The sequence below is a fragment of the Aphelocoma coerulescens genome, chromosome 3, assembly GCF_041296385.1.
Source record: "Aphelocoma coerulescens isolate FSJ_1873_10779 chromosome 3, UR_Acoe_1.0, whole genome shotgun sequence".
Taxonomy (NCBI): Eukaryota; Metazoa; Chordata; class Aves; order Passeriformes; family Corvidae; genus Aphelocoma; species Aphelocoma coerulescens.
In genome coordinates this window covers 44,713,728-44,741,324 of record NC_091016.1, presented here as the reverse complement: position 1 = coordinate 44,741,324, position 27,597 = coordinate 44,713,728, and the positions used below count along the sequence as shown (strand labels likewise).

General features: G+C 41.6%; 1 protein-coding gene across 5 annotated transcripts in view; it reads right to left on the bottom strand.

Moving 5' to 3' along the window:
• Positions 1-227: 227 nt before the first annotated feature.
• Positions 228-27,597, bottom strand: part of BIRC6 (baculoviral IAP repeat containing 6) — a 179,454-nt gene continuing 152,084 nt past the window's right edge. For all 5 annotated transcript variants that reach the window (XM_069010018.1, XM_069010020.1, XM_069010022.1 and 2 more), the window contains 8 exons: positions 14,466-14,611; positions 13,525-13,635; positions 12,118-12,335; positions 11,287-11,448; positions 10,000-10,077; positions 5,690-5,878; positions 2,673-2,807; positions 228-1,600 (listed from right to left, as the gene is read on the bottom strand). In XM_069010018.1, coding sequence (XP_068866119.1) covers positions 1,421-1,600; positions 2,673-2,807; positions 5,690-5,878; positions 10,000-10,077; positions 11,287-11,448; positions 12,118-12,335; positions 13,525-13,635; positions 14,466-14,611 — 1,219 coding nt within the window. In that variant the 3' untranslated portion in view covers positions 228-1,420. The remainder of the gene's footprint in view (positions 1,601-2,672; positions 2,808-5,689; positions 5,879-9,999; positions 10,078-11,286; positions 11,449-12,117; positions 12,336-13,524; positions 13,636-14,465; positions 14,612-27,597) is intronic.

Genomic DNA, 27,597 nt, shown 5'->3' with positions numbered 1-27,597 from the left:
GCTCTTTGTTTCATGTATTTACCAGCAGTTCTGGCACAGGGCTGCTTGTTTTGCTCTTTGACTAAGGACCCCTGAAGTTACACAGATGTAGCCAAGTTGGTATTTTGAGAGGTATGTACAATCAGAACAGGCCTTGGATTAACACAACAGATCAGTAGAACACAAAAACTATTCTTCGGTCAGGACTACCAGAACTAACTGTTAACCATCAGCATAAGAACACAACCTCAGTTGGTGCCATTTTTAATGATTAGAAATAATACATTGTAAAACAAAAAGTGAAAAAATTCCAGAGTGATACTTATAAACAAAGAACAAATAGAAAACAAAAAAACCTTTCGGTTTTGCCTGATTTATAGTATTTATCATACAACAGATCATTAGTCTGAGGTAATACCAGTATTAACTGTTTAGTCCTTCAAGGACTGCTCAAAAATGAGTAACAATGATAGCAATGCATGTTATGTTAAAAGTGAGACTTGATTATTAAATCAAGCAAACTCCTTTTAGTTACGGATCTGTGGCTGCAAGTATAAAACTGGAAATAAGTCTACACAGTTCTGTACAGAACATCAGAGTCCTGTGTGGTGTGTCAGTACGTGAGAGTACAGCTGAGTACGTAAAAATCAGACATTTCAATACAGTGAAGACTTTGTTCCAGAATAGCCCTTAAGAAATTTAGAATACTGTAAGTTTACATAAAATAGCCAAAAAAACTCAACTAATTCAGAAGTCCAAATTTTGGCATGAGGTAAAAACCATGTGCATTTATTTCATCTGCATGTTAGATTTAGCAAGCATAAAATTAAGTATGTTGACTGTAATGAATTCAGTCATACAAGTGCAAGTCTTCATCTAGAACGTATTTTATGGCAGTTTATTTAAAAAATGTACCAGTAAATCATAAAAGAGGGATCATGTCCATTTAACGTTTATTGAAGTATACAGGAGGTTTTCTTTAGAATCAAATATGAGCATGAATATATGGCCAAACGTAAAATCTATCAAATTCAGTGAAAATTTTCCGACTTTAAATAGTAGCTGTAAGAATGACCAATATATATTCTTTGTTACAACCGCCCTCACTCTACAAGTAAAAAAAAAATAATAAACATTCAGTAAACATTCTTTCCTAAGGTAGTTTCCCTTATATATCAGTGATTTATCCATTTTTTGTATACATAACTTTTTAAACATACCAATCAGTGGTTCTCACAATTGAAAAATAAAAGCACAAAAAAGTTTACACTCTTGTACAGGTAAATAAAAGATCATTTTTAATTAAACTGTATATCCTTAAGGGCATAGTATAGTTTCAATTTCATTACCTATTACATAATTAACTTCTTACATACAAATATTGACATATTTGGCTTGTGCTTCAAAGCCGTTGTGTCTACAAAGTCCATGTCAATGCAACTCATGACTTGAAATCAGTGGGGACATCTTTACTGCTGCTGGGTTTAACCTGGTCGTGCAACATGGTCTCTTCTGAGCTTGTTGTGGCACTGCATTTTTCTGTGGCGTCATCAGTGTCTGGATCCAATCCTTCAGGACAGGGAAGTTTTAGAAGTTCTTCCCGCAACTGAGCTGTATGACGCTGGATATACAAAAACAAGTCAGCGTGGAAGGCCACAGTTAAAACCATACTTTTCACAAGGTTAGACACTACAAGGCACAAAGAGGAGTAGGTAGAAAAGGCTTAAATGTACTATTTCAATGTCTGGATCAACTTCTCCCCTGTATTTAAGGACTGGCACTTTCCTTTTAGTGACAGAATAATTAGCAAGTGCTGCTGGGGACAAATTAAAGGCGGTCAGCAGAACTGCAGCCAACGAGTGCATCACTATAAACGCTACACCACTGGTCTTGCAGTTGAGTCATTTCTGTGTTTGGGGGTCACAGCAGAAACTGGCTTGGACTTGGTAGGTCATACAGTCAAACCAAGTTTATAAAGAATTCAGGATGAGACCCGTCACAGAGACAGATATGCAGAGATTGTAAACTGATCACAGTAACTTCATTTTGAAGACCGGTCACACTGAAAGAAGGGAAGTCTGGCAATTGAAAAAAAAAGCCTTTAAAAATATGGGGGTTAAACCTCAGGGGAAGAAAAAAGTATTAAAAACAATATAGACCTGTTGTCTGTGCGGTCACAAAATATACAAATGATAATACTTGGTTAGGAAGGCAGAAAACATTTATAATGGTTAGAACTTGATTAAAGTTAACACAGGGTAAAACTGATTGTAATGGACCACAGTTTATTAACTGCTTGTTTGCTCTAAGAGCTTGTTTTCTGGCAAGGAATTTGCTACAATACGACTTTATCATTAACCCCCACCCATCCATCTTAAAGTGAACAAAAAAACCTCTCTGTTATCACAGAATATTCTCAGTTGGAAGGGACCCACAAGGATCATCAAATCCAACTCTGAAGTGAATAGCCCGTAGGGGATCAAACCCACAACCCTGGCGTTATCAGCACCACACTCCAACCAACTGAACTCATCTCGGGGTCACTGTATCCTATACAAATATTCATAGAAAAAATAGGCAGGACAGGTGCTAAAGGAAAATCCAACTTGTAGTACAAATACTGAGGAAGTGGAGTGCACATACATTTCATCCCTAGACAACTGGGAAACTTAGATTTGTTATAAACGTCTCACCTTCAGAGCTGCTGCATGATGGGACATAGTCCTGCCTACCCGTTTGTCACTGCTGTACTGCTGTATGTCTGCTATCCACTCCTCACACTGAGCCATGATCTCCACTCTTTTCAAGTAGAAGTGTTTGTGGATGACCTGCAAGAAAACATTCCCAATGCAATATGGATGGAAGAACCATATACTTTAACAATACCAAATTTTCAAAATCTCTGTGCGTCTAGCTGAAGATAAAGAAAAAATAATCATTATGAAGGTAATTTCAGAATTGAACCAGGTTGTAGATAAAACTGGAATTTCTGTCCTCAGAGCTTTCCAAAATCCAACTGGAAAAAGCCCTGAGGAACCTGTTCTGAATTCAGCTGATGCTGTTTTGGGCAGTTTGTTGGTCTGGATATCTGTTCCAATCTGCAGAAATCCACTGTTTGCCATTTCAGCCGTCACTTGTGTTACCTGGTTGCAGGGTAAGCGAGTGCCAGAAACACAGAGAGCAAAAGCAAAAGGGAGAGCAGAATGCTGCTCACATTCTGCAGTTCAAAGCTGAACGTCCTACGCAGGCCCAGCATGTGGACGTTCACACAGGAGCAGAGCTGCACAGATGCAGTGCTGAGGCTTTCATTGTTTCTGTCACTGCCCTGTTTTGCCAGAGAAGCACAGCGTAAGCAGAAGCACTGCATGAGCACAGAAACGTTACGCGCCTCTGCAGAGAGAAGGATCATAGCAGCTGCTTCAGAAGGGATGCAACCACTTCACTCTAAGCAGAGGCAGCACCTTTGGGAACACTGGAGTTCTGAGGCCATAGTAGCTGAACTGCCCACTGTTTGGATGGGAGTAATTTTGGTATTGAAGTACATATTTGAGTTTAAAAAATCCAACCAATCAACACTCATACGAAGTTGTGAAGCTCTACTTGGTACTGGCTTTGTCTTAAAAGGTTTTCTAGAACTCTGAATGGTGAAAGAAACAATAAAACCAAAGAAATTTTATTGAGCACTGAGAGTTCTTGGCCATATTGCATAATAGGAAAAATAATTTTTCCCTCTGGAGGTTAGAGAAAATAGCTATCTGTCTAAAGAGGAACTGCATATTGAAAGTGTAATTGACTTCAATTCTGGATACATTCCTTAAATCCATAATGGAGCTTGGAAAAACTCCCAAAGACTGGCAGTTAGGTCTCCTGAGCCTACCTGTCATTTAAGACAAAAAGACAAGACAGCTCAGATTTTTGAAGACAACAGATCTCAGCATCTCCATTCTTAGACCTCAGTCTTCAGGATGACTTTGCATTTATGTTACTGAATTGATCATCACTGTTAAGGTTTCTAAGATGACCCTACAAAAAACCTAGAGGTCTTAACAAAAAGTGAATCTCCCAAATAAGTGCTCAAATAATCTGGGAGATGCATTTCCATTAGGATGGGGCAGCAGATGGAATCATTGTTCCAGAGCTGCCTTCTTCATACCAGCAGTGTGAAAGCTGAGCTGCAGAGTAAGCACATGATTGCTGAGACTCTGGAAGGAAAGTGCAGTAACAATAACCTGGGGTTCAGTTACCAAATGGAGTAATATTGCATATCCTTCATTTCTGTACATGTGAGAAGAAACATGGAGCATTACTGTCAGGGAGCCCACTGCTTCTTATATATTCAATTAATTTAATCTTACTGTAATTTGAGAATGCCTTTTGCCAAAGTGAAACCATTACATTAGCTAGAAGAAAAAGACCTATTAGCAGAGGTTATTGGATTATGTGTCCGAATATTATCTTTATCATGGTCTTCTAACTTATTGAGTAGAACATTTAAGAGGTAATTCTGAACCACCACCAGGTTTTATTTCATTAATTCAACACCCCTACATACGCTGCACATCCTTTTTCACTTGCACGTGGATAAAAATATCTAACACTTGTAGTGCAGGTGAAGTGTCAATATCTTCCTATTCTACAAGACACAGTAATTTTAATGAAAAAAGGTTTTGTATTCCAAAGGGTGTTTTTTATGACATCAAGGAAGGGATGGGACACCAACATCTCAGATGCCACACCTAGCAATGTGCATAATCCTAGAATAATTAGGCTTTTTCAACATTTTATTATGCAGACAATGGAAAGCATAGGTGATACTGCCAGATGGTTCCACACTTCAACACTGGCAACATCTGTAGTAGTTCAGAGCAAAATGTGTTTTTCTGGAAATACTCACTGGTAATACTGTGAGATGAGTCAGGTTTGACCAAACATTTTGCATTAATATTCATACAGATTCTCTTACTATTTCTTCAGCTCTTTTTTCCTTGAACTCTTTGCTGTGTATGTTCCAAGTCCCTGAGATCTAACTCATCTGCTTTGGGAAAGGAACTGGACTACAGACACTGAGAGAAGTCCCTAATAACTAAATTCTTCTATGATCTACAGGTGAGTTTTAGTCTATTTCCAGGAATGTAAACAAATTAAGCAATTTGATTTATTACAGTAATTTTTTTAAGACAGCATGAATGCATGAAGGTTAGCATTGCTTTAGCAGCATCAAGACAGTTGTTTCCAAAGGCACAGGTTTCTAGTGCAGATGCTTTGTGCAATTTCTTTTAAGGTATTTTTCCAATTTGCATTATCTTGGTGTATCCAAAGTGTTTCTTAGTATTTGCTTCAAATTCATGATCCTTGGAAAAATACTGCCTGTTATTTATGTCAAGTACAGAGCACAGAGTGCCCCTTTGTAGGGCTGATCAGCAGGTGTTACAGGCAATGTAGAAGGTACTGCTCAGTAGTAAGAGTGGGCTGAGCTGATTGAACCATGTTTTATCCAACTGTGCACCAAGATCCCATTCAGGTCAGTCCCACTTTGCACGCATTCCTCTTTCCCAGAAAAGAATCTGTGAAGTTTGGTGCGTCCTTATTCACTGCAGTCTCTTGAGTCAGTTGCCCCAGGTTAAAACAGACATCTCATGCATAATCTTACCAAATATTTGCATTATTCTTAAAGCTCAAAAAGAGAAATATTGCCTTTCACAAAACCTACCTCCTTAAAACATGGTGATGGATTTCGCATTTGTTCAAGCATTGCCCACTTGACTGTTGCCTGTCGGATATTTCCATCGTATTCTCTGGAGCTCTGGGTACCACTTGGAGTACCTCGTGATCGTTCGTAACCTGGTTCATTGAAGTATGGTTCTGCCACCAGTATTAGGGACTGGACAGACACTAACACCTGTTAAGAGAAGAAACCAAGTATTCAAATTGTGCTACTGAAGTATTCTTACAAATTTACACAGCTCTGCTCACCTTACAAGCAAAACCACTTCCATAGCAAAGTACTCTCATTTGTGACACAGGCTACGTGCAAGCGGGGAATGTCCACGCTTTCCAACCTAAACCATCACTACACATAAAAACCACCGACTCCTGTGGCTGCAGATTTAGCTCAAACACTGAGAAAATTACAAATGTAAATTAAAACCCTGCAAAACAAACATACAGATGTAAGTAAAAGGAAGTATTTAAAGGAAGAAATGTCTGATTGCACCCTTTTGTGAAAGAAAGTGTATTTGTCAAGTTCTCAGTCAAAAATTCTGATCTTTTCCCTGTGGAAGAGATTACTAATTCTTCTAGTTCTGAACTAGATGGAAAATAAACAAAGGAGGTGAAAAGCCAGGTGAAATTAATCCTGATCTACATTGTCTCTCATTTTTTCTTTCAAATGAATGTTCTTAGCCCTTTCGTTTCAGATTTTGCAAACAATACTGTGTCATATGCCAATAAAACAAAATCTCAGTATTTCTCTTAAGATAAGGGAAAAAGTGTTTTCAGTACTGTATCAACAAAGCACCAACTATTCAGTAATTAGGAAATAACAATTTTCCTCCTTTCAATTTTACTATCCAGCACATGTGGGAATAGATGCTTACATAAATTCAAGGCATTTAACTATATACTCAGCTATTCCTAATAAAACCCAAAGATTTGAATAGATACGTAGGGCTCTTAGGCATCCAAATGTAGATGTAAAGCATATTCATGATTTGATGGCTTGCTAGTTTTTCCAGTATTAAAATGTTTGTCCCTGTCAACTTGGTTTTTTTTTACTAAGTGAAGAAACCAGTTTCTTTATGTAAGAAGTTTTTCATATGTACTTAGGACTAAATGCACCAGCAAAAATTTTAGGGATTACAGTTCTGTGACACAAACTTCCAGAACTGTAAAGAATTCAACAAAGCTTATTTGAACACTTATATTTCCTCAATTAGTGTAAAGCTGATGATTCGTTACAGACATAGGAATGGCATTTCCTGCACTGGGCATACCTAGGTGTAAGATACCCACATGTCAGGGCAGCTGTTTCTGGAACTGACTCTCCTCCCAGTCTAGGTACAATGTAGAGCTTTAAAACATTCCCTAATTTAGCAATCCAGTTTGTGAATTTGGATATGGAAGACACCTCCTTTTTCTTGGTGGATGGAGAATGTACAACTTACATCCGACAGATGCCACATCAGCAGCAATTCCAACTCTGACTCTTCCACAGGCACTGCCCTGACAACCACAGCTGTGCTCTGTGCTCAAGAGTGACATTCTCCTGGAGTTTCTCCTGAAGCAAAGCCAGCACAGGAGTGTTTCAGCTTCCCATATTCTCCGTGATGTGTCCAGACAGACACAACGCCGGATCAGTAACTTGTATCAAAGCAGCAGTCCAAGAGCCAGTGGAATGACACAGGTTACCCTCAGTCCCAGCAGCACCTCACAGGAACACACCCTCACCCCTTTAGGTGCCGTGGCACTTTGTCCTCATGTAGTGGCTGTGCTTTCATTACAGCACAGACGGGCAGTCTAGGGCAGCCAAGTCTTTATCCTGATGGATTGGACACGTAGCTGTGCAGTGGGAGACGTGAACCAGCATCCCTTGTTGGGCTGAGAAGGAAAATTAAACAAGGTTTTCTGTTTCTCAGGCAGTGCTCCAGGCAGCTGCTGGTACTGTGTGCACCATCACAGGCTCCTGTACCTGCCCTGCACTCAACTAGAAGCAGTCACGGTTATTTAGTGTTAAACCTTAAAATGTAGGCAAATGCATTAAAATATATGGAATGTGCCTCACAAATGAGGTTCCATCGAGCAAATGGACACTTAGATACCAAAAAAGGCAGAATATTAATGCAGATGTGCTAAGTTACAGCAGGGTGACTTCAGGGCCAAGGCTTTGGGTGTGAAAGGTGTTTTGGTGATCTCTGTGGCTTTTACATGTGTCTGGAAGAATAGGCTTCTGCTTTTTAAAAAATTTTTATTTTAGATATCTATCTTTTTTTTTAAGTAGCTATGGGAGAGAAATTTGACACTGCAGCATTGTACTTTCTGGGCCTGAATAAGCAGTTGATACTTTGAATTACAATTGTAATGAATGAGAAACTGTAAACTGATCTTCCAGTTTCGCTGGGCAATAAAAATTAATTTCTGAAGTATTTTGGGTGGTCTGACAATAGTTCAATCTCTGAGCCAGAAAAAACATGTAGTGCTTAATTCTTTCCAAGCGATTTATTTAGTCGTACAGCTGCTTTCCATTTAATAGTTGTATTTTTCTCCCAATATGATGGGGATGGGACTTTTTCCAATAGTTTTCTTACTATTCTTAAAATGAAACACTAAAAAAAAGTTTTAAATTATAAACTTCTACACTGCATGTGATTTCTAACAATAAAATCGAACATTTTAATGTAAGGAAAAGGATTTTAGTGAAAATAAGACTTCCTAAATACTTGCAACTTTCTACACTGGTTTTACAGTTGAAGTCCAAAACTGCAGTTCATCTCTTGATTAAGAAGTTGGATCCTGGGAGACTTGCACTCAGTAAAGAAGTTTTAGATACCTATCCCAATGTGATCCTCTCTCTTGCTGATCTTGAAGCAGAGTGTGAGATTCGCCAGGAAGCTCCCTTGATTGTTCTGCCTTTCAAAGATGAGAGCTAATGGCTTTGCAGTGATACGAGTTGGCTCCCTCAGCTCCCCTGGATTCATGGGGTCTGAGGGAGCCATCAACATGTGGGTCCAAGAAGCTTCAATACTGTTTCCTCTACTGTGGGTGATTCCTCATTCTCACAGACCTCCCTAATGACGGCTCAGGCAAATCTTACCCCTAAGAGTGAGGCAGAGATGACCTCTGCCTTTTCCATGCCCTAGTCAACCTAGTGGGGTTTCCTGCCCCACTGAGCAGCAGAAAGAAAATGTGCTCTCTTGCTGCCAGCATGGTTATGAAAAGCTTTTCATGTTCGTCTTTATAACCCTCAATGTCTTCAATGCCATCTGAGCTTTAGCTTCCCTAATTTCTCTGCTGAATGTTTGGTCAATGTCCTTTTATTTCACACTAATAGCCCATCCCCTCTTTCCACCTTCTCTTGCTTCTTTTTGCAGCTGAGCTTAGGCAAGAGTTCTTGTTTACCTATGCTGGCCCTCTGCCTCTCTTACCTGACTTCCACACACTGGAACAGACCATTCTTGAACTTCTAGGAGACTGATAAATCTGCTCTCCAAGGCCAAATCCTGAACAAGCTGACATCAGTTCAGCTGAAGGCAGTAACTGTATTATGCTGAAGCAGTGCAGTCTTCTAGGATTTGGAATAGAAATTGCACCTTGTGCTACATAATAATTACTCCAAACTCGGTATTAATTCTGTAACTGCCATAGGAAAGAAGCCATTGCAGGCTTTACTTTTACTTAATGTCTTTGCTTATGAGTCAGTGCATGTCTGCGAAATACAGCTGAAAATTATAAGGACTGTATGCCCTAATAAATTCTGCTCTAATGTAACACTAATTGTTATTGAACACAGCATACCTACACTTCCCTTCCCTTCATCTTTATTCCTCTATTCAGCTCACCTGTACGCTTAGGAGGAGGAAGGCTACAGTCTGCACTAATATAACTTCACTTCCTCATCTCTCACAATGTGGAGCCTCTTTTGTCTTCACCATAAAAAGCTTGTGATAATTCCATGAGATGATGTCATCTCCCAGTCCCCCCCCCTTTTTTTTTTTTTTTAAATAAAATAAACTATTTGAAATCATCTGAGCAGAGTTGGTGCAGGAATGAGCTGCACACATGAACAGCCACTCTTCGAGACCAGTCCAACAGAAATACTCATTGGAGAGAGCACTTTGAAGAACCTGTCTCCTCAGCAGTGTTCCTTTTCTAGAGCTCCAAGGACGTTTTCTGGACTTTTGTCTTATTTATGCTTATTTGAAGAAGATAATTCTGGTTTAAATGTTCTAGAAAAGGAATCCTTAGGAGCAAGAGACAACTCACTACTCCCAAATGACATTTGAAGAGAAAGAAGAAATTGCTCACCTGCAAAAAACTTGATGTTTGGGGATTCCATTTCTCTTCTGGCCTCCCATGCCATGTGTTAAGTATGCTTAAGCACACCTGAAAAGGTGACATTATTAATACCACAGACAACTATTATGACAAAATTGTTCTGTTTGGATAGAACAGAATGTTGACATTACATTCATTTTTTTGACAAACTTTTTTACAGCAGCATTCTAAAAGATGAAGTTGTTTCCTATCACAGAACCAATTAGGTTGGAAAAGACCTCAGAGATCGAGTCCAACCTGTGACTGAACACCACCATGTCAACCAGACCATGGCATGGAGTGCCAGGTCCAGTCTTTCCTTTGAACACCTCCACCAACTCCCTGAGCAGCCCATTCCCATGTCTAATCATCCTTTCTGTGGAAAAATTCTTCCTAATGTGCAACCTAAAACTCCCCTGGCACAGCTTAAGACTATGAAACTACTTTGAAAGGAAAACAGATAAAAATGATGTGGATAAGCAAGAACAGCATGTTAATAAACAAACATGACAAGGCAGATTACTTTTCCTCATGGGAAACCTATGGATTCTAGTGGCTCCAAAAAAAAAAAAAGAATACTTTCTGATTCTCTACTTTCTGCTTTAAATACTGTTATAAAACTTGTAGTTGTGGGTTTTAAAGACAGTCATTCTGCTTAAGCATGTAAAAGGTGGTTTCTGTCACACAGACTATCAAGAAATTGGAATTATTCCTTAACTTTTGTGACTGATCCAAACTTTAGGGAAGTTTATGGTGTTCTTGAATCTTATTGTGAAATGGAACAAGCCAAGACAGGGAAAACAAACAGACAAAATAAACAGAAGAAACTTAGAGGCAAGTATTTTCCAAGACTTAAAGCTAGACAAAGAAAAATGGAGATAAAGCACTCAGCAAACCTTCAGCTGCAGCTGATAGGGAAAACATACTTTGTTCATGGAAAGGGTATTTCAGCTAGACAAAACAGACTTCTGACTGGTTCATTTAGCAAAAAGTGGTGGAAAAGAACACTTTTCTCACTCAAAAGCACTTGCTTTTTTGGTCCAATCCAGCTCAAAAAGGCTGGATCTTCAAAAATCTCCAAGACTATTTAGAAAGAGGGTAATTCCCACTTCAAACTGGCAAATCCCTCTTCACTTCAATCTGAAGACCAGTATTAACCAAAGAGCTTCCTCCTGTACATGAGGGAGTGGCTGATCCATAATTCAATCACAAGAGGAAAAAACTTTCATCTGTTTCACTTTCTTGTTACATCTTACAACAGGATCCCAGCTGACCTACCTTGCCATCATTGTAGAGGTTTGGATTAAATCTCACACTGTGGCCTCCAGTTGTTTCCAGATTCACAAGTGGAGGGGAATTAGGATAGTCTTGTGGGAAATATACATCAAATTCAAAGCAACCATTTGCGTACGGGGTGTCTGCAGGACCAGTAATGAGAACCTACCAGTGTTAAAAAGAGGGGAAAAAAAAAATTAAAATCCCCACCGTTATATCTATCACACAGTTGAAATTTTGTAAGTTGTATGAAGCATTTTATTTCCACATGCTAGGTAGCAGGAATTATTATCAGACATCATAATCATACGCAGGCTGTCAGTCTGTCCATTCTGATACTGCGGGTAAGCGAAGCCCTCTGCGAGCATTCATTTCTCCAGATTACAAATGGAAAGGAAGACAGAAGGAGATGAAACTTTTTCCTACTGAAAGCTATTAATAGATTGGTTTTTTCAAAATCCAGGTCCAGAGGCACTCAGTGTGTACTTCTCCACACCTACTGCCTACAGCTTCAATGGTCACATGCAAAGACGTTTGGACCATAGTGGAGTCCACTAAACTAAACGAAACTTTTCCCTTTGGAATAGCTGAAGAAGAATGAACCTTGTTCTGTGAAGACTCCTTGGCCAAGAGAGCACTCCTGGGGCAGATGGATTCTCCCTGCTCCTGCCAAATTACTGAGAAATCAGACTCAAATACTGCCACTTACATTAATGCCTGGACAGCGGTTAGAGTAGACATGAAATATTTCTGTTTTTTCCTAGGATTTCAGGCACCTTCCTAAACACTTCTGTGCCAAGCTAAGAGAGAATTAAACCAGCTTTGCTTCTTTACCTTCATGATGTCGAGGCGCTCCTCATCACAACGTACGAACACGCTGGATGAGGAGGAGAGAGGCAGGGAGGTTGAAAGAGTCACGGCTTCCTGAGCCAGGCGTCGGGCCCTGGCGGCGCTGTTGGCGTCACTCGCGTTTTTTACCTGAGACATGTAGTGGTAATTTACTTTAAAAACCAATTTGCCGTCATCATCTTCGGAAACCATTTCAAATGTATCTAGAAGACAAAAAGATTTTAATGTGTCAGGAAAGGAGTGAAGTTTATAATGGATTAGTCTTGGATAAAGATTATGAGCATGAAAATCAGGAAAGTTTAATTTGCATCACACTAATGCAAAAAAATATGTGTTTTGTGAGTTAACAGTGATCACAGAAACCAAAGCATTATCTGTACTGGGCTGAAATAATTTCTGCAGCTAATTTACAAGCTTTCATATGCAACTTGTCAAATATACACCTCTCCCAACTTGGAAATCTACCAGCTATTCCAGACCAGGAATATGAGGATACTTACGAATGCATCATAATGCTAATAGTGGAACCTGTGTGAAGCCAAGTGCGAGCAGTATTTACTTGTGTACTGGTTGCCATGTTATTGAAGAACCATGAAAAACTCCACTGGAGCTGGTTTTCTTTAATCACTTGCTACACAAAATCTGCAGCACAGCTGCCAGAGGGAAAAGCTCCCACTTCCTACAAACCTAACTCCTACTCTTGGCATGCACTCCACAAACATTTGTGAGGAAAATCTCTTACAAATAAACAGCAAAGAAATATGACTGCAAATGCTGTCACTGCAACTCAAATAATACTCAGTGAACATGTTAAAGCAGTAATTTTATAACTCTTTTTTGGATAAGATACTATTAGTTCTTTCTGAATTTTTTCTTTGTAACACATTCCTTTTATGGCCAAAGTAAGGACCAATTCCTGTCACATTTTCCAAATGCAATATATTGCACTTCATGAAAGGACACAATCAAATTCATTGAAGTTTCATTTAAAAAATGCATTTTTATTTGAATTCTTTTCTATTTAAAAAATAAAACCTACATTAACATATATAAGCTTTAAAAAAATCAAATATTTCAATGTAACTTGAGAACTGAAAGACTCACAAACAGCATTATTGTAAGGAAGACAGAAACACCAGCACTTCACCGAATTCATCTGGTCCCTTGAATTACTCTAGTGCATGCTTAAAACATTTCTTATTAGTTCAAAGAGCACAAGAGTTGGTCACCTGAAAACACAGATGTATAATTTTCCTTACGTGCAAATTATCAGTGGTCACGTATGCAAGAGAGTTGTTAACTTTTAAAACAACAAGAGATTCTGTTCAACAGAACACACATTTCTTCAGTGTCTGCTTTCTAAAACACAAACATTCACACTTCTCAACCTACCAAACTGGAGTTTTTTCATGACAGCCACATACTTCTCTTCAAGGGACCGTAAAACAGACAAAGGCTTGGGCTTCACTGCAGCCTTTTTGGAGTATTCAGCCATCTTCTTTTCTGTTGTATAAAATGTGATGATTATTTGTAGTTAACTATGTAATTCCAAGAAAAGCACAGCAAGTGTTGACATTTTATGGTTACATTCTTTTGCAGAGACATCTCAAAACTGGGTGTCACTCAGGATATACGAATCTCTTTTTCTCACTACTGTATATTTCCTTATCTGAACAGCTTGGAGTAAATAAAGACCATATTCTCAGCTCAGAAATAATTCATGACAGCTGCTGCTTCTTTGAATATTCTTTTATTGCTTCTTTTATCTTTTTTTAATTTAAAACAGGAAGTATGACATATGCTTGTGTGGATGGCTATTCCCACATGCATTCCTGGACTCTCCAAAATCAGAGGCTGATTATACATGCCTTTATAAAATGCACTCCCCTAATTCAGCTACTTAATCATTAGTCTTCTTTACTAGACAACCAGATGGTCTTTTGAACATCTGCGAGTTCAACCCATGTCTCAGATTTTTGTTCTGCATTCATCTACTTAATGGTTAATCCAATTAATAAGATTTAGTTTTAACAGAAAAAGTTTTACTACTAAAGGTCCTGTATGTTGTTTTCTGCCAAGAAAAATAATAATAAAAAAAGTGCTACACAGTTGTGCTGGAAGCTGTGAGGTGTACTCTAACTTGAATTATTCTGTTTACTGATCAAAACATTTAAAACTACTACAATGTTCCAACCACCTTTGAAAATGCAGTCAGTGGCTGGGGACAGGCGGGAAGTGTTTTGTCTTGCTTTTAAGCTGATTTTTAAGTTATCTGTAAATGACTGTATTACAGATAAACAGCATACAGTACTTATGAAGTGTTTCTGTTTTACCTTGGTTTGCTTGGCGCAGACTGGTGGTTGCAGCATAAACAATCTCTGCAGTCTTTTGGATGTCTGGCACCAGGAGGGTCAATCCCTCTGGTTCTTGATCAGAAGCATCCGGTTTAACTCCTGCTTTAGCTTTGTCTTTTTTAGACCTATGTGGGGCAAAGAAATTGGATATAACATGAGGGAATATTTTTCAACCATACAGTATCCAGTGCATTTTTCAACAGAGGAAAATACCAAAGATAGAGGATCAAGACTAAACCAAGCCTTCTGAAATGGAATCTCTCTCTGTACCTTCAGGTTCACCACTGAATGCAGCAATCAGCAGTTCCAACACTGAACAGGCTATGCTGCCTTGGTTTGACAGACAGATGTACAGCTGGTATGAGGAGTGAAAGTAGGAACACAAAGCCAGCGATTCCAGAAGAGCAGCTTCTGCTTCAACCTTTCAGGCCTCCTGATTGTTACCCTGCAGGCTGACCTGATGTCTGCACACCTTCCCATAGTATTAGGGAACCTTGCAAAATCAAGCTAATCATGTAATGAAGATGCATTTCATTCTTGCAGACCATTGTGCAAAACTAAGTCGTAAACAGGTGATAAAGTGCTCCTTCCTGCTATACAATACACTAGCAATTATTGAAGATACACTAATGATAAAACTCCAGGAAACCTCCAGTAAAAATTCACAACACACAGATGAACATCAACCCAGGCACCACAGGACCGTGGGTCAAACATGAAGTTTGCCTCGCTTTGCAGTTCTTTTCTGGGCTATACAAATGTAGACCTTTTATTTCAATAAACAGTTTAATGTAACATAATGTTAAAAGTCTTGAAATATAAAAAGGACCTAGGTTACACTGGATGTTTATAATCAAAATACTGCAAATCAAAATGTCAATTTAAACACTTCAAATTTTTCTAACGATGTTTTTTGAAAATGCAGTGCATACTAACACTGCTGTTTGACAGAAGCTAGTTGGCTAGTAATTTAAGATATATTTAAATCTTTAGATTGTGACAATCCAGTCCTTACTAGCATAGATAGTCAACTGCTGAAATGAGGACAAGGGTATTTGATACTAATGTAACCTACATATGTGTATTTAAAAGCTTCTGTGTTTCAAGAGCTTGCATAAATTTACAGTCATTCTGCAAATCTTAGGAGATTTTAATGCTAACAGCACCCAAATTATTTTACAACAATTTCTATACATTATTGTTTCAACAGCACTTGATTCTTTTGAGACCCAAACAAGTTCAACAGCCAAGTTGAAGTGGTTTTCTCTTTCTCATTAGCCTACCTAGAAGAAAACCAAGAAACTATCTGCACAAATAAAAATAGCAATTTAATGTTTTGACATAGCAAACATATTTTACCAACTATAACCTTTTTGTGTTTTAATCTAGACTGAAATAGTGAATAATGAATGACTCTCTAAACTATTCAGTAGAGGTGATTACTGAATATGGTCTCTGAACTGTACCTAATCAAATAAGAATATCCCTAGAGAGCATTAATAACAAAATACATTACTGTAGCACGGTCCATTTTCCCTGCTCCAGATTTAATCCAAAAGGATGTTAGCCCATTGCAGACTTCAAGCTATTCTGAGCTTTCAGATCCTCAAAGTTAGGAGGAATCAGAGGCATTAGAACCAGCCCCAGGTCGCATTTGAGGAACACTGTATGACAAAAAAGCAGCAACTGCATCTCTTGTTCATACTTTCCAATCCTTATTATTGCATTTTTCCTTGTGGAAAGCTATGCCAATATTTTTTGAATAACCTACTAAGCACCTTCAGAAATATATATTTAAACCTACCAGACCTCAGTGATAACTGGTTTTAACATCATGCATGTGCCAGCAGCTACCAGTCCCTAGAAAGGTACAAGATTTAGATCTGCCTGCTATTGATGCAGAAGCCTTAAGCTATTTGCTACAAAAGCCTTGGAGAAATTCTGGCTGAAGTAAATGTCAGTGGGCATTATGCAAGAGAAAGATGTGTGAAAAGCAATAAAAATGTGCTTGGTGAAGGTACTGAAAACAAAATTAATTTTTACAAATTCATTTTCAAAAGAGTGTTCTTGTGACTCTTTTATCTTCCACTTGTTTTTACAATTTAGACTACTTGTTTGGTTTTCCTCCTTCTATTTGGTCTTAGAATCAAAAAAATCAAGATGTTGACCTCATTAAGCAAAATGCTTCACCACATGCTTAAAAACTCCTACAGAGTTACTGACAGCGACTACCTCAGCAGACAAGGAATATATATCTAGTTGAAGCAGTAGGGAAAGGATACATCGACTCAAATGCAAACTTTCAGTACCAATAACATAATTTCCTCTTGTTCTCCCTGCGGTCCACAACAGTTACACTTCAGCACTTTTGACCTGTCAAAGGAGAATGTATTCTCCAAGCATCTCCTGTGCCACCAAGGAAAGGAGATTCTGTCCACTGCAATTATGAGCACAACAGAAAAGCCCTGCCCCACCTCTCCTCAGAAGAGACTTTTGAAATCACGTGCTTGCAGAACAGCTCTGCCCTGACAGCTGTAGGTATCTGGGGCTTGTGTGAGGGTCTGCATAATGAAGCTGCCTAACTTCTGAGTCAGGCCATACCTGTGGAAGAGCAGTTTAGGAAGCGAAATGCATGAATAAATCTAACTCAACCACACCTCTGCCCCATCCAAGTCTCATTTTTTACCTTGATTCTGCCTAATCATGGATTTCAGTCAGTTTCTTAGGGAGGGTAAGATAGCTGGTACATAAATTCCCCAAATTAGACATACTGCCTTATCAACATTTAGCTTCCTCACACAAGTCTTGCCTGTATATTCCAATGGTTAGTTAGGCTAAAGGTCACCTTTTTCCCCACATTTGGGGAACAAACTAACTGATATTGCCATAGCATGCAAGACTCCTATGAACGATGACATCCATTTTTTTTCTTTTGTCTTCTTACCCTTATTTGATTCAAAAGAATATCAACTTAGTGCGATCAGTCCTGCACGGTTTGTGAGATCACAGAATGGTTTGGGTTGGAAGGGACCTTAAAGAGCACCTCATTCCAACCCCTTGCCATGGGCAGGGACACCTTCCACTAGACCAGGTTGCTCAAAGCCCCATCCAACCTGGCCTTGAACACTTCCAGGGATGGGACATTTACATCTTCTCTGGGCAGCCTGTGCCAGTGCCTCACCACCCTCACAGTAAAGAATTTTTTCCTAATATCTAATCTAAGCCTACTCTTTCATTTGAAGCCATTCCCCCTTGTTCTGTCACTGCACGCCCCTGTAGAAAGTCCCTCTCCAGCTCTCTTGTAGGCATCTGCCTCACTGTTTTATTTTCTACTTCAGCATTATTCAAAAATGTTTGGAGAAATTTACCAGTACTCTACAGTTTCTCAGTTTATTTACAATCAACATATGGAAAACCAAGTAATTCCCTAGACTCTAGATGGGAAAATCTGTCAAAGGTTCCCAGCCATATGTACTCTCACACCGATGATAATTTTTAAAGCTCATAGAGTTTTGCCATCTGAGATAGAACTGAACATCATTGCAGACATGAACTATTAGACTTCATTTTATATTTCTTTTACATTAGAAACCACAGCAGCCCTTTCTAAAAACATATCCTTAAAACATGTTTATCATGGTTATTAATTAATGCAATTTAAAAAGAACAGGTGCACTGTAAGATTAAAATCTCACACAAAACAGCTCTGGAACTGAAAACGGAGGTGTGAATCTGGTCTATGTACCCATCTCCCTTATGTAACAAAACATCCTGGTCTGGAAAACCTAAAAGTCTATTTTGTTCCCTAAACTGTATGGTTATAGAAGAGCTGAGACAAAAATGTAATTCAAAGCCCATGAAAACATTCAAAGGGTAACACATATCACTGATGCACTGGGGAATCTTAGAACACACAAACAAAGCTCAGAGTCACTGTGAGGGTCCCAGTCACTCAGAAAGGTCAGCAGCCTCCATGAGCCTGCTGCAGCCTTGTGGCTGCTGTATGGACCCTACAAAATAACTCCTTGATCAGATTCAATCTTGGAGTCCTCCAAGGTCAAAGTTACAGCTTTACTGAAGATGATTTTTTTTTTATCCACAAACTATTTCTCACTGTGACCTGAAACACATGGCATTGCTTTGTGTGCACATGAGAAAAGCAACCTGATGACTACTCTGCCATTTATGAGCACATATAACGTGGGCAAAGCACACTATTAGCTGAGAAAATACCATTCTCCCTTCTTGGTGTCATCTGCACTGCTGCAGTCCTGACTGGACTCATTCTCTCTCCAAGCTGTGTATCATACATGAGTGATCCAGGGGCACCAGCAGGGCCCCAGCTTGAGAGGAGTTGCTGGGAACTACACAGCTTTCTCAACACCATATGAAGGAAGAGATGAAATACCAGAAGTGAAGTCATAAAGCCAGTAAGATGCTTCAGCTCTTTCCTTGCACTCTATCAGCCTGCACAGAAATCTGTGTATGCAGATAGCTAACAGTTTTATCAAACTCCTGAGCTTTAGTGCAGGAAAAACCTTTATCTACATGTTATGATTTTCAAAGTGGAGGAGGAGCCAGATATTTAATTTAGACACAGAAACTTCCCCATACAGTTTTTCAGCCACTGAAGAAAAAGCAGAGAAATGTCAACTCATATTTAAAGGGATGACAGTCACTAATATATTTGCTAGAAGAGACAGCAGTGTACATGCTAATAATTTAAACCTTGTGCTTGTGCTAGAAGATGACAGCCTTCTCTTTACGCTGTGCTAAATGAATAATGAATTATATGCTCCCAAGGCAACTTTAATTTTCAAAGTCAATACTAACGCTTCCTCACCCATGCCTGATACTTGGAGGTAAATATGGTGGTACAGAATGATACCCTTATCAAAGCATTTGCAGACTAAAGCCAATGAACCATTCAGCCCCTGTGCACCACAGTGCTTTATAGCCCAATGTTGCTCAGTCTTAACTGGGGTTCGCTGTCTTGGGATAAAACTAGCCTAGGTTTCAGTAATTCACAGATTCTTAAACAAATCTCCTGAAATCAGGCAAAACAAGCAAGGGACTGTGCCTTTGCAAATGACCACTGGTGAAAGCTGGTAGCTTCCTCCCAGATGGCTCCACCTGCCCCACCCTGGGGCTTGAAGCACTATTTACGGACACTAAGCTGCAGCATTCCAAACCAGAGGCTGCAGGACTGCTCCCTGCAGACAACGATCAGCTCCAAACTTGAACTTCAGCATGCAGCAATAGGAACTGATAGCTGTCTTGTGAAGAAAAGTAAATTAAAACAAATTAGGCCTTGATTCTTGGGGCCCGGTTCTAAAGAAAATATTTTTTGCTTGCAAATTGCACTCTCTCACATAGAAGTTCTCCAAAACAGCAGTGAAGACAATGAAAAACCATAGCAGAGAAAATGCCTCAGGCCTACCTGGTTGTATTCCAGCATCCCCATGAAGCACAGTTATGAATTTTAGAGGTAAGCTTGCTATATAATACATCACATGAATAAGTCACCATCTCATTTTGCCAGAATCAACCATTTGGCATGAGGCTCACCCAGCAGAAGTGGTTCCTGCTTTGCCACACATCTGCAGCTTTCTGCAGCAAAGGCCTCAGCCATCCCAGCAAGCTGATGTCTCAAACTCAGCCCTCGTGGCAACTCACTACACCAGCCTGACTGCTCTCCAATTACTGATGGCTTTTGACTCCCTAGCAGTCAAAACAGTCATGAGAAATCATCCCATAACTAAATGTAATCTTCTCCATTATCCAGAAATTTCCCAATTTTCTAACAGAATACTATGGCCTTTGAAAGTAAATTCAATGCTAACTGGAGTCCAAAACCAAAACTGTTCCCCTTAAATTCTGGATCTAAGTGGACACTTCCACTCCAACATGGAGATGACATTTGGTCATGCAAGTCTGCTGCTCAGAGGATGTGATGTTTTGCCTTTGAAACTAGAACCTATAATTATGGGTTGTTGTTCTGGCAATTTGACCTAAAAGGAACAGCAGATTGTCCCATTTAAGAAATTCATGCCAACACTTGCTTATATTTCTGGCACACCTTCAACTAAAAGGCTGAGAATTCAAACCTTCCACTCCAGTGATTCCAGGCTGTTGTTGTTTTCATCCTTGTCTATACACTGCTTTAAAGACAAACAGCACTATGCTTAAACCAACGAGTAAAAGACAAGCTGTCCTTCTGTGCTGGTATATCCAAGTAAAACCAGAAAATTGTGCAGATAATGTACAAAGAACTGACCACAGAATTCCTATCAAATCCATCTACTATTAAAATACTACCAATTGTGACTCTAGAATTCTTCTTTGTTTCCAGATCCTAAGCTGGCACTGAAGAACTACTCATACTGTATTTACTTTACAAAATTGAAGAGCTTATGAACAGTAGTCACACGCCATTCTCACAGAGAAACTTTTTAGACTTCAGCCTGGGGAAGTGACATGAGAAGATACAGGTTTCCATGGCCACTAAATCCAAGGCTAATGGGCGACCAGATTAGCAAAGAAAAAACAGTCAGCTATTCTGGTGGAGAATTATATACACAGATATTGGAAATGGATTACACAGAAGCCAAATATCTTTCCTGTTTTAAGAAGATTACATATACCATGATATATATAATATTGCCAGCAAGCACAAGCTGACTCTTTTAGGCGGGCATCCAACATAAAGAACTGGTCTTTGTCCTTCCCAGTTCTGTTTCTTCTGCACTAAGCTAGCAAAAAAACCCAACAAAACAAAAAAATCCACTAAAGGTACTGTTCATGCTTGATAAGCAAGACCTGTAATCTCAGGAAGGATTAGAGAAATTTATGGGTTAAGTCCAGTCCATCAGGAGTTACTAGAAAGGGTTCCCAACAATGAGATTCCTACTCAAAAAGTCTCTTGGGTAGTGGTTGGTAAATATTCCGAGTTAATAGTGGGAGAAAGAACATTCTCTACACACCTTTTCCTGACATTGTATTTACCTTCTTTTCACGATGTTTCAGCATATACTGAGGGACAGTGCTAAATTTTGTGGAGAAGGACAGGTTATTATTTCTTAACAAGCTGTCTTTAAATTGGAAGCAAGTAAACAGAATCAAGAAACCAATTAATTACTGGAAGCAGAAAATTATTAAAATAAAGAAATGAAAATTTGCATTGCAACATTTATAATTACCAATGAAATGACAAGATTATGCAAATCTACCAGCTCCTATCTGTCATACCAAAACCATTCCCTCTAAATAGTACAGTAAACCAGACAGATACATACAAATACAAATCTAGATCAAACAGATGGTATATTCTCACTCTGGATGGCAGCATCCATCCAGAGAAATATACAGAACTCAATCTTCTTTCACTTCTATATTCATATATTCACATGTCCTGTTCCAGCCAGAACAGGGTTAATTTTTGCAGTATCCAGGAGAGGGCATGGCCAGGACCCAGAGATTATTCTATACCACCTCGGACCAGTGCTGGGGCAGGGGAAAGGGACTCTCCTTTGGGAAGAAGGGGCTCCTTCTGGTCAAGTAAGCATCGTGGAGGGAGCAGATGGGTGGTGCCAGTTCCACACTGGCAGGAGCAGCTGGATAATGCCCATTCTGAGCTGGAGGGAGGGGTCAGGGTGGTGTAACTGCAGCTGGGTTGAGCTCTGTGCTGAGCATTTCTGCATATGAATCAATCTCTCTTTTGTACACTTTTGTTTATAATACTGTTGCTGTTTATAATATTTAATATAATATTGTTGTTGTTTATAATTGTGCTAGTTTGAAAACAAACCAGTGAGAGGCACCAAGTCAGAATAACAATTTAATGGAAATTAAAGAAAAGGAAAAGAAAGTAAAAGAAAACACTGACAGAGTCAAGATACAACCTGAGTCCCTGTTAGGCAGGGTAGTGGTAGCAGTCTGGTGGAATGGTGGCTGCAATTCTCTGAAGTGGTGATCCTGTAGTAGAAGGGGTCTGCTCTTCCTCAGAAAATCCAGCGGTGGCTGTGTAGCTCCTGTCCTCTGGAAATCCAGTGGAGCCCCCCCTTTGATGCTCAGAGTCCCAGTTATATCCACGATGGGATGCTTGGTTCCTCCCTCTGGTTGGAGCATCTCACAATGGGGTAATGAGTCATGAGGCCAAGTGTTGATTAGGCTCGTTAACAGAAGATAGTCTGGAGGGAGTTATCTCTGAGTCATGCAGCAGGACAATGATGGGCCATTAACAGAAAGATAGTCTGGGGGGAGGAGGCAAGGAAACACTGCCCCACCTGATTTCAACGGCTCATGAGGATGGTAATAGAATACACCTCAACCCAGGACATTATCCACCCCTTATTCTATTACCATCTACATCATCCCAAATCAATACCTTCTTAAACTCTAAACACACATACATACATATATATATATATATATATATATATATATATACAATGAAACCCTACACACCGTTCTCACCTAAGATTAGGTCTCCCTGTGGTACACAACGGGTTTCCCCATCTTTTTGCATTACCCACCAAGTGCAACCAGGTCCTTGAGCAAAGACAATCCCACGAATGGGTTTGCCTTTGCCTGAGGTAGGATTAATCCAAACAGTCTTTCCTAAAATACCTCTCAGGTGTACCACAGGGACTCCATCTCCATCCACTGTGTGCAAGGGTTCAGACTCGGCAGGACCAGCTCGATTGATGGACCCTCGGGTATTGACCATCCAGGTAGCCTTCGCTAAGTTCACTTCCCAATTTTTGAAGGTCCCCCCACCAAGTGCCTTTAGGGTGGTTTTAAGTAGTCCATTGCAGCGTTCAACTTTTCCGGCAGCTGCTGCATGATAAGGAATGTGATATATCCATTCGATACCGTGTTCTCTGGCCCAGGTGTTGATGAGGCTGTTCTTAAAATGAGTCCCATTGTCTGACTCGATCCTGTCGGGGGTGCCATGTCTCCACAGGACTTGCTTTTCCAGGCCCAAGATGGTGTTCCGGGCTGTAGCATGAGGCACAGGGTAGGTCTCCAGCCATCCAGTGGTTGCTTCAACCATGGTCAACACATAGTGCTTGCCTTGGCGGGTTTGGGGAAGGGTGATGTAATCAACTTGCCAGGCTTCCCCATACCTGTACTTTGACCATCGTCCACCGTACCACAGAGGCTTCACCCGCTTGGCCTGTTTGATTGCAGCACAGGTCTCACAGCTGTGGATGACCTGTGAGATGCTGTCCATGGTAAGGTCCACCCCTCGGTCACGGGCCCATCGATATGTTGCATCTCTCCCCTGATGACCAGAGGCATCATGGGCCCAACGAGCTAGGAATAGTTCTCCCTTGTGCTGCCAGTCCAGATCCACCTGTGATACTTTCACCTTGGCAGCTCGGTCCACCTGCTCGTTGTTGCGATGTTCTTCATTAGCCCGACTCTTGGGTACGTGCGCATCCACGTGTCGAACCTTCACGGTCAGCTTCTCTACTCGGGCGGCAATGTCCTGCCAAATCTCAGCGGCCCAGATGGGTTTCCCTCTGCGCTGCCAGTTGGCTTTTCTCCAGCGAACCAGCCATCCCCACAGAGCATTAGCTACCATCCACGAGTCGGTGTAGAGATAGAGCCTCGGCCACTTCTCTCGTTCAGCAATATCCAAAGCCAGCTGGACGGCTTTAAGCTCTGCAACCTGACTCGATCCACCTTGTCCCTCGGTAGCTTGTGCAACTTGCCGTGTGGGGCTCCATACTGCAGCTTTCCACTTCCTGTTAGTGCCTACAATTCGGCAGGAACCATCAGTGAAGAGGGCATAACGTCTTTCAGTCTCCGGTAGCTCATTATATGGTGGGGCTTCCTCAGCACGAGTCACTTGCTCTTCCTCTTCTTCAGAAGATAATCCAAAAGTCTCACCTTCAGGCCAGTTTGTTATAATTTCCAGAATCCCAGGGCGATTCGGGTTTCCAATACGGGCACGCTGTGTGATGAGAGCAATCCATTTGCTCCATGTGGTGTCGGTGGCGTGATGCGTGGAAGGAACCTTTCCCTTGAACATCCACCCCAGCACTGGTAGTCGGGGTGCCAGGAGGAGTTGTGCCTCTGTGCCGATTACCTCTGAGGCAGCTTGGACTCCTTCATAGGCGGCCAAGATTTCCTTCTCTGTGGGAGTGTAGTTAGCTTCAGATCCTCTGTAGCTTCGGCTCCAGAATCCCAGTGGTCGGCCCCGAGTCTCACCAGGCACCTTCTGCCAGAGGCTCCAGGACAGACCATGGCTCCCGGCTGCAGAGTAGAGCACGTTCTTCACCTCTGGTCCTGTCCTGACTGGGCCAAGGGCTACCGCATGAGCGATTTCCTGTTTGATCTGGGCGAAGGCTTGCTGCTGTTCAGGGCCCCAGTGGAAATCGTTCTTCTTGCGGGTAACCAGGTAGAGAGGGCTCACAATCTGGCTGTACTCAGGAATGTGCATCCTCCAGAAACCTATGGCACCTAGGAAAGCTTGTGTTTCCTTCTTGCTGGTCGGTGGAGACATCGCAGTGATCTTGTTGACGACCTCGGTGGGAATCTGACGTCGTCCATCTTGCCACTTTACTCCCAGGAACTGGATCTCTTGGGCAGGTCCCTTGACTTTGCTCCTTTTGATGGCAAAGCCAGCTTCCAGGAGAATCTGGATGATTTTCTCTCCTTTCTCAAATACTTCCTTTGCTGTGTTTCCCCACACGATGATGTCGTCGATGTATTGCAGATGTTCTGGGGCCTCACCCTTTTCCAGTGCAGTCTGGATCAGTCCATGGCAAATGGTGGGACTGTGCTTCCACCCCTGGGGCAGTCGGTTCCAGGTGTATTGCACACCCCTCCAAGTGAAAGCAAACTGGGGCCTGCATTCTGCTGCCAAAGGAATGGAGAAGAAGGCATTGGCAATGTCAATAGTGGAGTACCACTTCGCTGCTTTGGACTCCAGCTCGTACTGAAGTTCCAACATGTCCGGCACAGCAGCGCTCAATGGTGGTGTGACTTCATTCAGGCCACGGTAATCCACTGTCAGTCTCCATTCCCCGTTGGACTTACGCACTGGCCATATAGGGCTGTTGAAGGGTGAATGGGCCTTGCTGACCACCCCTTGGCTCTCCAGTTTACGAATCATCTCATGGACGGGAACCACAGAGTCTCTGTCTGTGCGGTATTGCCGACGGTGTACTGTTGCTGTGGCGATTGGTACCTGTTGTTCTTCAACTCTTAGCAGTCCCACGGCAGACGGGTCATCTGAGAGGCCAGGCAATGTACTCAGTTGTCTGATATCTTCTGTCTCCACAGCAGCTATCCCAAAAGCCCAGCGATGTCCTTTTGGGTCCTTGAAATATCCATTTCTGAGATAGTCTATGCCGAGAATGCACGGGGCCTCCGGGCCAGTCACGATGGGGTGTTTCTGCCACTCGTTCCCAGTTAAACTCACTTCAGCTTCCAGTACAGTCAGCTGCTGGGATCCTCCTGTCACCCCACAAATGGAAATGGGTTCTGCTCCCACATACCTTGATGGCATCAGAGTACATTGAGCGCCTGTGTCAACCAAAGCCGTGTATTTTTGTGGGTCAGCTGTGCCAGGCCATCGGACCCACACAGTCCAAAAGACCCGATTATCCCTTTCCTCTACCTGGCTAGAGGCAGGGCTCCTCTATTCCTGGTTCTGGTGCATGTTGCTCCCTTCCGGTGAGTATGTTCCTGAGGTCCCTTCAAGAGGATCAGTCATACTATCATTCTGGTATCGTCTGGAGTTCTGTGTGTGAGAGACCGGAGCAATGTTGACTCTAGATGCGCTTCTTGTGGTATTTGTCCCTCTCTTTAGTTCACGTACCCTGGCTGCTAAGGAGGAGGTGGGTTTTCCATGCCACTTACTCATGTCTTCTCCATGTTCCTGAAGGAAAAACCAGAGATTACCTCGTGGGGTGTATCCTCTCTCCCTGGTTGGGGGACGCCGGCTCCTAATGGCAGAGACTCTTGTTGGTTCTGGCGAGATCTGGTAAATCTCTTCCTTAAGTTCCTTTTTCAATTTCTGATGGCCTTCTTCAATCAAACTCCGGACTTGCTCAGCCAAAAGACTTGTTTCCACGGATGAGACATGGGTGCGAAACGGGGCTGTGACGGTGTCCTCGTAAATCCTCAGTTTGTTCACCAAGACGCCCACCCTGTCCTCGCCTTCCCTCCATTGCAGCGTTGCCAGGTAACGGGAGTACATCTCTGGTCCAAGGCGTGCGAACCTCAACCACATCTGTGACGTGCACTGGACACCATCTGGGCTCTTAGGAAATCTCTCGTCTTCTGAGAAAATGATCTCCAACACAGCCAATTCCCTCAGGCACCGGATACCTTGTTCCATTGTGCTCCATTTCCCTTGGTGCACCTGGAGGTCTTCTTTACAAAGGTACCTGTCCCTGACACTTGTAAGCAGTCGCCGCCAGAGGCTGAGAGTTTCTTGGGTTCTCCCGATCCCCTGGTCAATGACCACATCCCGGGACAGAGATCCCAGCTGCCTGGCCTCACTTCCGTCCAGAATGGTGTCATTGGCTGCAGCGTCCCAAATGCGGAGCAGCCAGGTCAGGATGGACTCGTTCGTCTGGCGTGTGAATTCCCTCCGCAGGTCACGCAGCTCACCCAGGGATAGTGACCGAGTGATGATCTCCGGCTCTGCCTCTTCTGCTGGGTGTGAAGGTCCTGCTGCATCCTCGTCAGTCACTATGCGGACTGACTTGCTTTTTGATTTCTTCTTCTGAACGGGGGCAACTGCAATCGGTTTAGGCTGTTCTGGTTCAGTGACAGTTTGTGTGGAGATGCTTACAGCTCCTTTGGTTTTTTCCTTCTCTGTGTCAGTCTGGATGGACATGGACGCTGTGGTCTTGTGTCTGGGTTCTTTCTCCTCTGTGTCAGTCTGCGTGGACATGGACGCTGTGGTCTTGGGTCTGGGTTCTTTCTCCTCTGTGTCAGTCTGCGTGGACGTGGACGCTGTGGTCTTGGGTCTGGGTTCTTTCTCCTCTGTGACAGTCTGCGTGGACATGGACGCTGTGGTCTTGGGTCTGGGTTCTTTCTCCTCTGTGACAGTCTGCGTGGACATGGACGCTGTGGTCTTGGGTCTGGG